We start from the raw sequence: 14,002 nt of genomic DNA, 5'->3' as shown, positions 1-14,002 counted from the left end.
AGGGTGCTTAATAAACACTAAAAGAATTATACTACACCCTGCCTCCACCTTTCAGTGATTTTTCACGGGGATAAAATTTCAACCCTCTTACAAGACCCAGAAGAATCAGGCCTCAGCCTGCCTCAGCAATTCGTTTTCAGCACTCCACTTTCACATGCTGAACGCCAACCTCATTCAGTTTCTTTCTGCTCATAAACTGCTCCGGCCTTTCACTCCACAGTTGAATCTTCCCTGTCTGACTCCTGCTGCATTTGTTTTACCCACAACTCATCTTGGGTGGGGCAGGTCCTCAGTTTGTGCCGCTTCCTCCCGAAGGACTTCTGAAGCTGGCTGTAAAAGCCTGGATTAGGTACCTACTGACTGTAGAATGAATTGTGGTCTCTATTGCACCTTGGCGTTGATTTCCCCAGAAGCAAACCCCCAAGACAAGGATTGGAATGTCAAGTGGTTTATTGGGTAGGACAGTCAAGAACACAGAAGTGGGGAAGCAAGTCTGAGAAAGAAAGCAAGAGCCGGGAGGAGAGGGAGCAAAGGAGCAGAAGGATCCCTCTGCTACCCACCCCAAACTCCCACACCAGCCAGTCATCCAGTCTCATACAGCCTGTCATCCAGCTGTTTACACTTTGGATGCAGGAGTCTCCCATGCCAACCTTTAGACAATTTGGGGATGGTACACAGACCATGGAGACTTGACTTTTGCAGTAAGGCTATCAGGCTTCACCTTAGAACTTGATGCCTACTGATGGGGTTTCAACCTTGGTACCTAAGATCAGCTGACAATCAGGCCAGCAATGTCTCCCCTTGGTTTAACTGATCTCCACCAGACAGAGAAGAGCTGGGCTCAGCATGAATCACTGGCCTCTGCCTTCTCCCCATCCTTCAGTGGTTCAGAATTCAGGATGGCTCCTGAAATGTCCTAACCATGACCATTTCTGCCCTGCTCCAGGGTGTTTCCTGCAGACACATAGTGAGGGAAAGGAAGATACCCAGAAAGCACTTTCCGTTGCTGCTGTCAAGATTCACAGTGAAACGCCAAATTCCATTCCTCCTCTCCATTGTCGCTGTTCCTCAGTCGTATCTATTCCCTTCTCTCTGTTCCTGAGCAGGGACAACAACTAACTCAGTGAAATTGCCACCCAATGTGGAACACCCTCTGGGTCACCTCATGGGTGAATAATCTCATATCTAGTTTGTGAGATTTTGCTGTTTTGTCGAGGCAGGATCTTGTGTAGCCCAGTGTGCCTTCCAAAGTATTGAACAGCCAGTGGGAGATGACCTTGAACTTCACCAGCTTCCACCTCCTTAGTGCTAGGATTACTTGTATGTCACAATGCCCCGGGTTACATGGTACTAGGAATCCGATTCAGAACTTTCTGCATGCTAGGCAGGTGCTTTATCAATAAACTACATCCCCAGCTCACGTCTAGCTTTTAAATGGTGGCTTTAGATGGGCCTACACTGCCTGCTGGTTGGGGTAGCCAGGAACAAGGCACAAGGTTCACTTTGGTTCTGAAATTTCCGGCTCAGATGCTGGCAGGCAGCTGGAGTCTTCTGAACTCTCCGGGTCATTTCAACCCCATGCTTCCAGAACATGATCTGAGCCAAAGTGTCTTCTTTGATCTGTAAATTATTTATTTGAAAGGTGTCACAAAGTAATAAAAATCACATGTAGTCCCACACTTCGAATCCCATTGACTTAACAGACTGTAGCTATACAAGTCAGCACTTATCCCAGAAAATCTAACCTACATGACAGCAACTCACAGAATTCTCTCTCCGTAGAGAGAACAACAGAGTCAAAAGAGCCTAGTTCGAGACTTGCAGGGTGATCGTGGGCAACACTGGCTTCTGTCTGGGCCTCTGTCTCCTTGTCTGTACCATGAGATGTTTTCAGCTGAGTAGCAGCTCTCAGTTCTAGTGGTATGTGGTTCTGAGACAAGAAATACATTTCTGTCAGATCTCTAAAGCTGACACCCTCCCACTGAGCACAATCAGAATTTAAGCCACTGATCCGTTCAGCACAGAGGTGTCCTATCCTGAATTTTTAGTGACCCACAAGGTCAACAAGGGCAGTCCCCATATCTGAAAATCCTGGGATCTTGCCACAGTTCAGTTCCTGGAGTCTCGAGTGGAGGCTTTTATAGACCCAACCAGACTTGGAACTGGTCAGGAGCTGCGCTGCCTAGTTTTGTGCCAACTTGACACAAGCTATGATCATCCAAGAGGAGGAAACCTCTATTAAGGAAATGCCTCCATAAGATGGGTTGAACATAATCCTGTAGGGTATTTTCTTAGTTACTAATTGATGGATAAGGACCCAGCCTGCTGTGGGCAGTGCCATCCTTGGACTGGTGGTTCTGGGTGCTATAAGAAAGCAGAATGAACACGCCATAAGGAGCAAGCCAGTAAGTATCACCCCTCTATGGCCTCTGCATCGACCTTGCTTCCAGGTTCCTGCCCTGTTTGAATTTCTGTGCTGATTTCCTTCAATGACGGACCACATACCTATGAAAATGTAAAGCAAATCAACTCTTTCCTCCACAAGTTGCTTTGGTCATGGTGTCTATCACAGCAATAGCAACCCTAACTAAGACAGAAGCTAAGAAAAAAGTTCTTACCCATAGCAGGATTAGGCACAAGCTTGGAAAGCAAGGGTGCTTGCAGGAGGTCACCCCACTACCCACAGCACTCCACCTACTTCCCTACAAAAAGACTAAGTCTTGGCAGGGAACTGACCCCACCGCCTCTGAACTGTTTTTCCAGCTGTCCTAGCCTCCCCAGGCCACAGGTTCTTATATACCTTGGCCTGGAGAATGTATCAGGCATCTGGACACCCATTGAGCCCAAGCTAGAATCAACACACATTGGGAGGGGGAGGCTGGGATGAATTACAACAGCCTCTCTGGGCCTCTTCTCTACATACAAAGATAGCTCATCTCCAAAACCCCTCTAGCTTGGCAATGAACACCTCGAGAGCAACAGTTAAGGGTTCAGATTTTAGCCACATATAGTGGCTCCAGGCCTATAATCCCAGTGCTTGGGAGGCTAAGATCAAAGAATCATGAGTTTGAAACCAGCCTGGCACATATAATAAAACCCTGTTGGAGGAGGAGTAGGAAGCTAGCTTTGAAGTTAAGACCCTAGTCTAATACCTCATTGCCTGAAGACCTAAGTAGGCAATAAACCCCTCTCAATCTAGTGCATGCAAGTGTGGTTTGCATAAGCATAGGATCTGGTCTTTTTTTCCTAATGGGAGGTTCCTTAAGACAAGGTCTCATAGCCAGGTAGTGGTAGTGTATGCCTTTAATCCCAGCACTTGAAAGGCAGAGAGAGGCAGGAGATTATCTGTAAATCTGAGGCCAGCCTGGTCTACAGAGAGAGTCCCAGGACAGCCAGGGATACACAGAGAAACCCTATCTTGAGGGAAAAACAACAACAACAAATAAAAAAAAAACATGGTCTCATGTAGTCCAGGTTGCCATTAAACTCACTATGTAGCCAAGACTAAGTTGGAACTACTATTCTCCTGCCTAGGCTGATTTTTAGCTCCTGAGCTTAATTCCCCTGCCTCAGGCTCCCCAGGAGCTGGGACTACAGGCATGAACCACCATTCTTGGACAAAGCCTTCTTTATACTCTTTACCTGTGTTGGGTCATTTAAGCCTCCAGGAACAAACTTAAGGGGGAATGAAAACGATCCCCATTTTGAAAGCAAGGGCACTGAGGTACACAGGCATTTGCTAACTTGCTCCTGGTCACACAGCCTGAGACTATGACAAGAGGACTGACTCCAGGGTTCGATAGTTTACACCAGAAGCACCTTGCAAATCCAAGCCATAGAGTAGAAACCCACCCTCAGCCTCCTCGGTCTGTGATCCAACCAATCAGATCTAGCAGAAACATACAATGTTGTTAGTGTCCAACATTGCCTCTGATTGTGAGTAACCATGGTTCAGGAGACAAAACAAGTCAGGTCCTAGACTTGTAGCTAAAAATAAGATGGGTTCAGGCTCATCGTTTAAAAAAAAATAGAAGAGGGTGATAGAGAGGTGGCTTCGTGGTTAGGAGCATTGTCTGTTCTTGCAGAGGACCCCGGGTCAATTCCCAACACCTACACAGTGGCTCACAACTGTCTGTAATGCCAGTTCCAAGGAATCTGACACCTTTTATGGGTACCAGGCATGAATATGGTGCCCAGAAACACATGTAGGCAAAACACCAATACATGTGAAATAAAATAAGATATTTTTTAGAAATTAAAAAAAAAACAGCAAAGGGAAAATTTGAATAAAAGAGAAAAGAGGGATCAGTGAGACAGCTTGACAGGCAAAGTTGCTTGCTGCCAGACCTTATGACATGAGTTCAATCCCCAAAGCCCACATGATGGAAAGAGAGAACCCACTCCTACAAGTTATCTTCAGACCTCTGTGCACAAGTTGTGGCATGCGCACACACAAGAGAGAGAGAGAGAGAGAGAGAGAGAGAGAGAGAAAGGGAGGAAGGGAAGGAAGGGAGGAAGGGAGAGAGGAAGGAAGGAAGGAAGGAAGGAAGGAAGGAAGGAAGGGAAGAAGGAAGGGAAGAAGGAAGGAAGGGAAGAATATAAGGTAGGGCAGAAGTGGTACGTGCCCTTAATCGCAGCACTTAGGAAGCAAAGGCAGGTGGATCTCTGGGAATCCAAGGCCAGTTTGATCTACAGAGCAAGTTCCAGGACAGCAGAGAAATCCTGTCTTGAAAAAATTAAGATAAACAGTGTGTGTGGTGGTACAGATTTGAAATCCCAGCACTAGGAAAGTGAATCCAGGAGGAATCATTCAAGACCAGCCTTGGCTACGTATTGACCTGGAGGCCACCATGAGCTACATAGGACCCTGTCTTTAAAAACGAATAAAAAAGAATAATCAAGAAAATAAAAACTGAGACCCCATAAGAGTGATCTCCCATACGTCTGACTTGGTCCGCATGACTTCGAGAGCAACCTCTGACCACTGCTGTTCCTTCCAGTTGCGCAAAGCTGTGGTCCTGCAAGACCTGAGCTGTCCTTGGAAGACCAAAGGCCAGTGTTACTCAATTTAGCAAATAAGAATTTAAGATTCGCAGTCAGAGCTGAATTTCAAATCAACACATAATTCTATACATAAACATTGCCTATGCAATATTAGGGCTGTACTTTTAAAAAAAATTGATCATCAATCTGAATTTCAGTTTTAATGGGACTTGTCATATTGTCTCTGGTATTATTGCTGAAGATAGACTATGGTGTCCTCAGAAACCGATCAGGAGGCTGTCACATTTCCCAGAGACCAGATTCCTCAATAGGGGGAAGACAGAAGGTGCCACCTTGTCCCCTTCTGCATCCAGGTGCCCAGATGGCTGCCCCCCGTGAGTCCACTCTCGGTCTCCACCATCCCCTCTTGCCCTGTCTACCCACTTGGAGAAATTCCACTGACACAAGGGATACTCACAGGGTTAATCCTCCTGACACCAAGTCACTCTTTAACTCATTGTCTTCAGGCCAAAGATTAAAAGCTGCCTGCACAAGAGTCAGGGCTCCAGCAGACCCTGAAAGCTGAGCTGTCCAGACCCCCGAAGTGAAGAAAAGAGGCGAGGGCAAGGGAGGGCCAGAACCAGGGGAGAGAGAAAGGAGGGGCGGTCCACCAGCCCGCTGTCCCACCTCAGAGCCGGCTCACTTCCAGCTCCAGGAGCCACTCAGCTGCAAAGGCAGCAACAGCCCCACTCCTCAGGCAAAGGGCAGCAGGCGTACAGACAGAAGTCCTCGGACTGGAGGTCTTCAGTCCCTGACCACTCAGCCTGGCCCAGCCCCATGGCCTTTAATGACCTCCTGAAGCAGGTGGGGGGCGTCGGACGCTTCCAGCTGATCCAGGTCACCCTGGTGATTGCTCCCCTACTGCTGATGGCTTCCCACAACACCTTGCAGAACTTCACTGCTGCCATCCCCACTCACCACTGCCGCCCACCTGCCAATGCCAACCTCAGCAAAGATGGAGGTCTGGAGGCTTGGCTGCCCCTGGACAAGCAAGGACGACCCAAGTCTTGCCTCCGTTTCACTTCCCCACAGTGGGGACTGCCCTTTCACAACGGCACAGAGACCAATGACACCGGAGTCACAGAGCCCTGCGTTGATGGCTGGGTCTATGACAACAGCACCTACCCTTCAACCATCGTAACCGAGGTAAGGATTTGGGGCTCCCTCTTCACGCAACATCACTTCACTTCTCAGACAGACAGACAGTCCGACACACACAAACACACACACACACACACACACACACACACAGTCAAGTTCCTCAGGGGCTAAGATCAGAAGATGAGATAAAAGCATTAAGAGGAGGATGGCATTTGTAGAGGGTGGATGTGGAAGCTGCTGAGTGTTTTAAGTGTTCTTAGCTCCCTAGAACTGTAAAACACACAGCAGAGGAAAGTGTGACTGAAAGAGGGTGGCATGGACCACACAGGACCTTCCTAGAGGAGGCTGAGGGCCTTCCCTGCATCTGGCCTCTTCTCTGTCCACAGTGGAACCTCGTGTGCTCTCACCGGGCCTTCCGCCAGCTGGCCCAGTCCCTGTACATGGTGGGAGTGCTGCTGGGAGCCATGATGTTTGGCTACCTGGCAGACAGGTCAGTCCTGGGTAAGCCAAGGAGCTGGGTTAAGCTGGAATTGGGGGGGGGGGCGCCCTGACTGGATTCAAGGCAGGGGTGGCTGATTGGGTTCTCAGAAGACTGCGGCCTAGGAAGCTACTCCTCTCCTCTGTGGCTCAACCTGGCTCCTGGCAGTCCTCAGACCCCTGACACAGGTTTTCCCTTCCCCACAGGCTGGGCCGTCGGAAGGTGCTGATCTTGAACTACCTACAGATAGCTGTGTCAGGAACCTGTGCAGCCTATGCCCCCAACTATACCGTCTACTGTATTTTCCGGCTCCTCTCGGGCATGTCTTTGGCTAGCATTGCAATCAACTGCATGACACTAAGTGAGGACTGCTCACCTATGTCCCCACTCACCACCCCATCCTCCCAGTCTCCTCCCCCAGGCCTCCCCTCCTGAGGCCTCCTGCTTTCAACCCAAACCCCCCCTCTTTGGATCTGCATTTCCAATCAACACCTCCCTGCCTTCCTCAGCTCACACCACAGTAAGAGTGCAGACTTGTGGTCAGAGTGACCAAGACAAACTGGGTACAGGAGACCTGAGGAGTAGTGAAGTGTATCCAAAGGAGATCCAAAGTCTAGTGAGACAGGTCAGGCATGGCGGCATGTACCCACAATCCCAGGGCACGGGAGGCAGAGGTGGGAGGACCGTCACAAGTATGAAGCCAGATGGATCTATATAATGAGTTCCAGGTCAGTCTGAGCTAAATAACAAAGAAGGTGGGGTTGGCAAGATGTCTCAGTGGGTAAAGACACTTGCCACCAAGACTAGTGACCTGAGTTGATTTCCAGGACCAACATGGTTGAAGAACAGAACCAGTTGTTACAAGTTAGTTGTCCTCTGACTCCCACACACCTGCCATGGCATAAGCACAAAGAAGGAGAAGAAGGAGGGAGGAGAGAAAGGGGGGAGAGAAAGAATAAATAAATGAATAAATGTAGTTGTTTTAAAAGAAATATCCTATCTAGAGATACCAAAGGCACTAACAGCCAAGAAGTCAGATCTCACTCCTTTTTTGTTGGTATTGTTTACTTGTTATTTGTTTTGTTATGATACAGAGTCCTACAACGTAGCCTCCAATTCATGATACTCAGCTTCTCCCTCCCGAGTGCTGGAATTACAGGCATACACCACCATACCCAGATCTCTCTTAGTTTTTAAAATAAATGTAGAATATCATAATTATTTCAATATTATGGCTAGTCTAATATTTCTAAACAAGGATACTTAGTGACTGAGTTCATGGACCATCAGTGTGCCTCCTCTAGTAGATCACACACACACACACACATGCACACACATGTTCCCCAGATAATGAATCTGAGGCTGGGGAGAAGAAAAGAAATTTACCTGAAGTCATCTCTCGAGTCCAGAAAGAAATCCAGGGATTCACAGTTCTCTAGACGAAAGGAATTAGCAATAGCTGAGATGGAGCTGAGACGTGCCTGAGGCTCCAGCTCCAAAGTCAACATATATGTTCAAGTGCATCCCAGCAGCAGCAGCAGAAGCCCACCAGGAACCGAGAGGCTTTTGAGACCTTAACAGAGTAGTGGTCGCCGACCTGCCTGGCCTGATGCTCCAGGATGGAAAAAGGCAGTGCTCTGACCACTGAGGGAGAATCTAGCCTATGACTGAGGGAAAGGGAAGTGGTTTCTGCTGAGAACAGGCTGAGTGGTCAGAACTCTGCAGGAAAAAGGGATGTAGTCAGGCCCTGGGGACAGAGCCAAAAAAGCAGCAAGAGCATGGAGAAGGCATTTCCTGGGGACCCTACTGCCATGCAATGTCTCCCCTCTCCCTACCCTGGCACCCAACCTCAGGCATTGACAGAGCTTTGGGGAAGAACACAATTGGGAGGGGGCAGAAGTGAAGTCTCTTTCCACCAAGCAGTTCAGTTACTTGTGCCCCTACTCTAACCCTTTTTCAGATGTGGAATGGATGCCCATCCACACCCGTGCCTGTGTAGGCACCGTGATTGGCTACACCTACAGCGTGGGCCAGTTCATTCTGGCTGGTGTCGCCTATGCTGTGCCCCACTGGCGCCACCTGCAGCTTCTGGTCTCTGTGCCTTATTTCGTTGCCTTCATCTACTCCTGGTATGTGGGACCTGGGGTGGGAAGCAATGACCCAGAGTCCTACAGGGCTACAAGGGACAGACCATCTCTCAGAGCTGGGCACAAACCTCCCCCAGAAACTTCATTCAAGACAGAAAGCTGACCCAGTCCAGGGCTTCTGTTGAACAGAACCTGAAACCAAGGCTGTGGGGAGTCTTCTCTGGGAACCCACAGTCTGACCTGCCTGATAACACTCCCTTTCCCTACCCAGCACCCAAAAGCTAAGTTCTGGGTTGGGATGAGTGATTATCAAACTGGCCACTGCTTGGTGATCCTTAAGGAAGCTTTGGCAAGGGCCCTGGTTCCCAAAACATAAATAAAACTCTACTACATACCTGTAACCCAGAAGACTGAAACTGAGACCATGCCAACATCCACCCTCTCTCCACCCCCACCCTCAGGTTCTTCATTGAGTCAGCCCGCTGGTACTCCTCCTCAGGAAGGCTGGACCTCACCCTCCAAGCCCTGCAGAGAGTGGCCCGGATCAATGGGAAACAGGAAGAGGGAGCTAAATTGAATATAGAGGTAAGACACCTTTATCCCTAGATGCTGTCTGAGCTCCCCTAGGAGGGGCTCAGGCCCTGAATCATATCTGTCCCATCAGGTGCTCCGGACCAGCCTACAGAAGGAACTGACCCTAGGCAAAGGCCAAGCCTCCGCCATGGAGCTGCTGCGTTGCCCTGACCTCCGCCGCCTCTTCCTCTGCCTCTCCATGCTATGGTAGGCTCAACCAGAAACACTGATGAGCAAGCAGGCTGATCAAAAGACAAAAGGCAGGTTGGGGGAGGGCATGGATGCAACGGGTAGAAAAGACAGATAAGGGGGAGGTAGAGTCAGCAGATCTGCTATGAGGAGTTGTACGAACCCTAAAGGAACCAGAGTCCTCCAGCTCAACCAGTTCCCATGCTCAAACTGATCTCGCAGCCTCTCTCACCAGTCCTGTTCCTGTAGAAACCACCTTACCAGGACCAATGGGCTCCAGAGCCCACAGATTTGTAACATGAGGACAGACCGGTATGCTTTGAAAGCTCTCAGCGGCTTTACTGATCCAGTGGTGCCTGGAAGAAATGAGCACAGGCAGAAGAGGACCCACAGTTATCCCTAAAAATACCCCATGTTTGGGCCAAAGATGATATGAAACCAAATCTTTCTTTCTTGGGCCATGTTCCCAGTATCTCTCTCATATGCATCACCATAGCAATCCATGACAGTTAAGTGGGGTGTGGTCAGAAGAACAATCTTGCCAAAGAAGTCTTCGCTGGCAATTTTTGGGTTTATTCTTTGTAGAGAGTTCTACCCCCAAACCTAAGCTTTGTGAACCCCTAAAACTTTATCCCAGAAATACAGATAAGTCCCAGACGATTCCAGTCATTACCAGCACCTTGATGTGACTTACACAGTAACCTCTGCTCTACTGATAAGATAAAGCCTGAAAGTGTAGAAACGTTACTTAGCAACTAAATGAAAGCTTCTCTGTTCCCTGGGGTGTCTAGTTAGCACAGGATTGGAGGACCGCCCCAATACTTCAGGTGTGCAGTGTGAGCCTGCAGTTGTTAAGTGTCTGAAGAAACAATAGTCAAAGCAGATCCTATGTACCAAAGCAGGATACCCCATGCAACACTGAATTTATGAAAAAGTACACTTGTGTAAGCCTGTTTAACCAATCGCACATCCCTCTCTCTCCTCACCAGGTTTGCCACTAGCTTTGCCTACTATGGGCTGGTCATGGACTTGCAAGGCTTTGGGGTCAGCATATACCTAATCCAGGTGATCTTCGGTGCGGTGGACCTGCCGGCCAAGTTCGTGTGCTTTCTCGTCATTAATTCCCTGGGCCGCCGACCTGCGCAGTTGGCCTCCCTGCTGCTGGCAGGCATCTGTATCCTGGTGAATGGGATAATACCGAAGGGTGAGCACCTACCAGCATCTTTGCTCTCAGTCCCACCCACCATACTCCTTCAGACATAACCCAACTTCTCAGAAGAAGACAGTACCTCCAACCTCAATCCTTACGCTCCCTCTCCTCATTCCTTTCTCTCTAGACCAGACGATCATACGCACCTCTCTGGCTGTGTTAGGGAAGGGCTGCCTGGCTTCCTCTTTCAACTGCATCTTCCTGTACACCGGAGAGGTGTATCCCACAGTGATCCGGTGAGTGGGAGCCCAGGGCATGGGGTGGGTGTTCTTAGGGAAAGACAGTCTCCTGCACACACTAAAGTCAGAACCCTTGGGCATAGTCCAGTACACAAAACCTTTCCTCACCCCTACCCCCCCCTAAAAAAAGCATTAATCAGGGCAAGACATATAGGAACCTCTCAGTTGCACATGTCAGGGTCTGACTGACAGAGATGTGACTGTCCAGCCCTCACCTAACCTTAGAGGAGATCTAGAAGGAGTCACCAGCTAGAACAGGATAGAGAGCCACATCTCAGAAGCAATGAACTGAAGACTCCAGAACACGAATTATAAGCGATGGTCACATCTAAACTCCATCTTAAACCAACCAGTACATCTGAAACCAAAGACACAAACATGCATTCAACTTCCCACAAGAACCACTCCTGACAATATGCCAGTTGTATTAATAAACTCAGCACCACTTTATAGCAAGATGGGAAAGGCACTAAGACATAAAATAATATGTCTACTTTAAGAATTGAATGCAAGCCAGGCGGTAGTGGCACAGACCCTTAATCCCAGCACTCAGGAGGTAGAAGCAGGTGAATCTATGTGAGTTTGAGGCCAGCCTGGTCTATGGAGCGAGTTCCAGTACAGGCTGCAAAGCTACACAAAGAAACCCTGTCTTGAACAAAAAAAAAAGAAAGAAAGAAAGAAAGAAAGAAAGAAAGAAAGAAAGAAAGAAAGAGAAAGAAGAAGAGAATTGAATGCAGACGTCACGTGAAATGTCAAAGACCCGAGAGTCACACTGCTATGAGGAGAACCCTGAGGCATCTTGGATGCTATCCCGTGCCTTGATGGGTTTCCAGTGTATACTGTGTACCAAGCACAGGTAAAGCATGTACTGTGTACCAAGCACATTCTTAATTTCACAAATACTAACTCACTTATTTCTCAAAGCAGGCCAAGGTAGGTACTGTCACACTCCTTCCACAAATGTAAAACAAAGACACACAGACGTTAGGTCACTTCTGCAGAATCCCACAGTTGGCAGTGAAATCTGCACTGAACCCTGATTGGTTGCCACCTACGTCAATGCTTTTCACTTCATCTCCCATAGAGAATGTTCTTGGTTAGCTGGATTTACTTATTTTTATTTTATGTATGAATGCTTTGCCTACGTGCATGTATACATACCATGTACATGCCTAGTGCCACAGGGCCCAGAAGAAGAAGACACCAGATCCCCTGGAACTAAGTTCCATACGGTTATGAGTTGTCATGTGGGGACTGAGAACTGAACCTGGTCCTCTACAAGAGCAGCCAGTGCTCTTAGCCACTGAGCCATTGCTCCAGCCCCTCCTAGAGAATGAATGTTCTTAACATACAAGCAATGTGTGGCTTCCAGATCCTTCCCCTGGGGATTCTAACAAATAGGTCTCTGTGAGCTGGAGACAACTATGATTCATAAGGTATGCAGGTGTGCTGGTGTGGGTGTGAGGTCCTGAGTTCCATCCCTAGCACAGCCAGAAAGAGAAAAGGAAAAGAAAAACTTTCCAGATGATGGTAGCCCAAGAATCACTAGTCTTACCCAATGATCTCATGTGACTGCTGGAAACTGGAGCCCAGAGATGTAAAGAGATTGGCTGAAGGTCACACAGCCGCTTAAGGACAGAGGCAGAACTCACTTTCAAATCCCCCAAATCTGATGATAGCCCTTCTCAAGTTCCCTTTTTGTTTTAAAAGTCATCACAATGGACTTGGGATGGGATGCAGGTCAGTAGTAAAGTGTCATCCTGGCCTATGTATAGTCCTGGCTTTGATATCCAACACAACCAAGAGTAAAACACAAAAATGTAGAATCATTTGCTAATCACGTGGGGAAAAGGAGACACAAGGATGTCCAGGGCTGTCAGAACTGCCCTGCTCCAAATGTGACCACTGGTACCCACCCACACCAGAGCTCTAACCAGCACCCACCTGACCACAGGCAGACAGGCCTGGGCATGGGCAGCACCATGGCCCGGGTGGGCAGCATCGTGAGCCCGCTGGTGAGCATGACCGCCGAGATCTACCCCTCCTTGCCTCTCTTCATCTTCGGCGCTGTCCCTATGGCTGCCAGTGCTGTTATTGTCCTCCTGCCAGAGACCTTGGGCCAGCCACTGCCAGATACAGTGCAGGACCTCAAGAGCAGGTGAGCACACCCCCAGAGAGGACCGGTGACTTACTCCAGGTCACCTGCCCAGGCTGGAGCAGCATTGAGGCTCAAACCCAGGATGCCTCTTCCAGATCAGAGTTTTGTCCCTTTGTCCCTGGGTTCAGAATTCTCTCATAATCCTTCTTGGGGCTCTCAGTTCCAGGAAGGAATAGTTGCTGTTTGGGGGCAGATAGCAGGCGGCTAGTCACAGACTGAGGGGAAAGCCCGCACCATCTCAGATCTGGACAGGAGGCTGCAAACCAAGATGTCTGCTTTCCTTCCTCCAGGAGCAAAGGCAAGCAGGGACAACTGCAGCAGGAACAGCAGAAGCAGATGATCCCACTCCAGGCCTCAACACAAGAGAAGAACGGAGTCTGAGGATGGAAGGGGCCTCACACAGCACCAAAGGGAGTGGGGCTCTACAGGTCCTGCCACCTACCTGAAGGGGGGAGTGAGTGGAGGGATCAGATCCTCCCAAGTATGGAGGCTGCCGGTCAGAGAAATGCCTCCCCAAGGGCCACTTCGGTAGTCCCCACGAGGAACAATAGTTCAAAGTCCTGACTGTGTGCGGTTTCTAAGATGGAATGTGCTCTCCATTGGCAATCTTCCGGCTCGGTGTTCACACGGTCTGTCCCTCCCCCCAGCTCCACAGTCCTCCACCTCCAGGACATAGCACAGAACCTCAGACCATTAAAAGACTTTTCTCCTACCTTGGTCCCCCTCTCTTCTTCTCTGCTTCCACCTCTCCTATCCATACATTCCTGTTTTAGTTAAATGCCTTATGCTCCCTTCCCTCCCCAGAAATCAGAACTCAGTGAGAAACTGAAATGAAAGCAGCCAGTCGGAGACTCTGCTTTGGGCTCGGCTCCCTCTGTTAGAACAGATGGAAACTTCTAGCAGCAAAAGAGAATGGTGATCATA

General features: G+C 49.0%; 1 protein-coding gene and 1 long non-coding RNA gene across 2 annotated transcripts; one reads left to right on the top strand and one right to left on the bottom strand.

The window, feature by feature from the left end:
• Positions 1 to 432: 432 nt before the first annotated feature.
• Positions 433 to 5,580, bottom strand: LOC146893564 (uncharacterized). The gene is made up of 2 exons (XR_015003192.1): positions 5,462 to 5,580; positions 433 to 1,620 (listed from the first exon to the last, which is right to left on the bottom strand). It is a non-coding gene; the product is annotated as an uncharacterized LOC146893564 (long non-coding RNA).
• Slc22a6 (solute carrier family 22 member 6) lies at positions 5,566 to 13,790 on the top strand. The gene is made up of 10 exons (XM_048458486.3): positions 5,566 to 6,189; positions 6,531 to 6,634; positions 6,829 to 6,983; positions 8,583 to 8,751; positions 9,171 to 9,294; positions 9,374 to 9,489; positions 10,461 to 10,675; positions 10,809 to 10,917; positions 12,875 to 13,078; positions 13,369 to 13,790. Exons 1-10 carry the CDS (start codon positions 5,821 to 5,823, stop codon positions 13,457 to 13,459), a joined length of 1,656 nt encoding a protein of 551 aa, XP_048314443.1. The 5' UTR covers positions 5,566 to 5,820; the 3' UTR covers positions 13,460 to 13,790.
• The last annotated feature ends 212 nt before the right edge of the window (positions 13,791 to 14,002 follow it).

Source organism: Myodes glareolus, chromosome 7 (genome assembly GCF_982192425.1).
Source record: "Myodes glareolus chromosome 7, mMyoGla1.1, whole genome shotgun sequence".
In the NCBI taxonomy this organism is placed as follows: domain Eukaryota; kingdom Metazoa; phylum Chordata; class Mammalia; order Rodentia; family Cricetidae; genus Myodes; species Myodes glareolus.
Note: the sequence above shows the minus strand (reverse complement) of the source record. Positions and strands in the feature narration are given on the sequence as shown.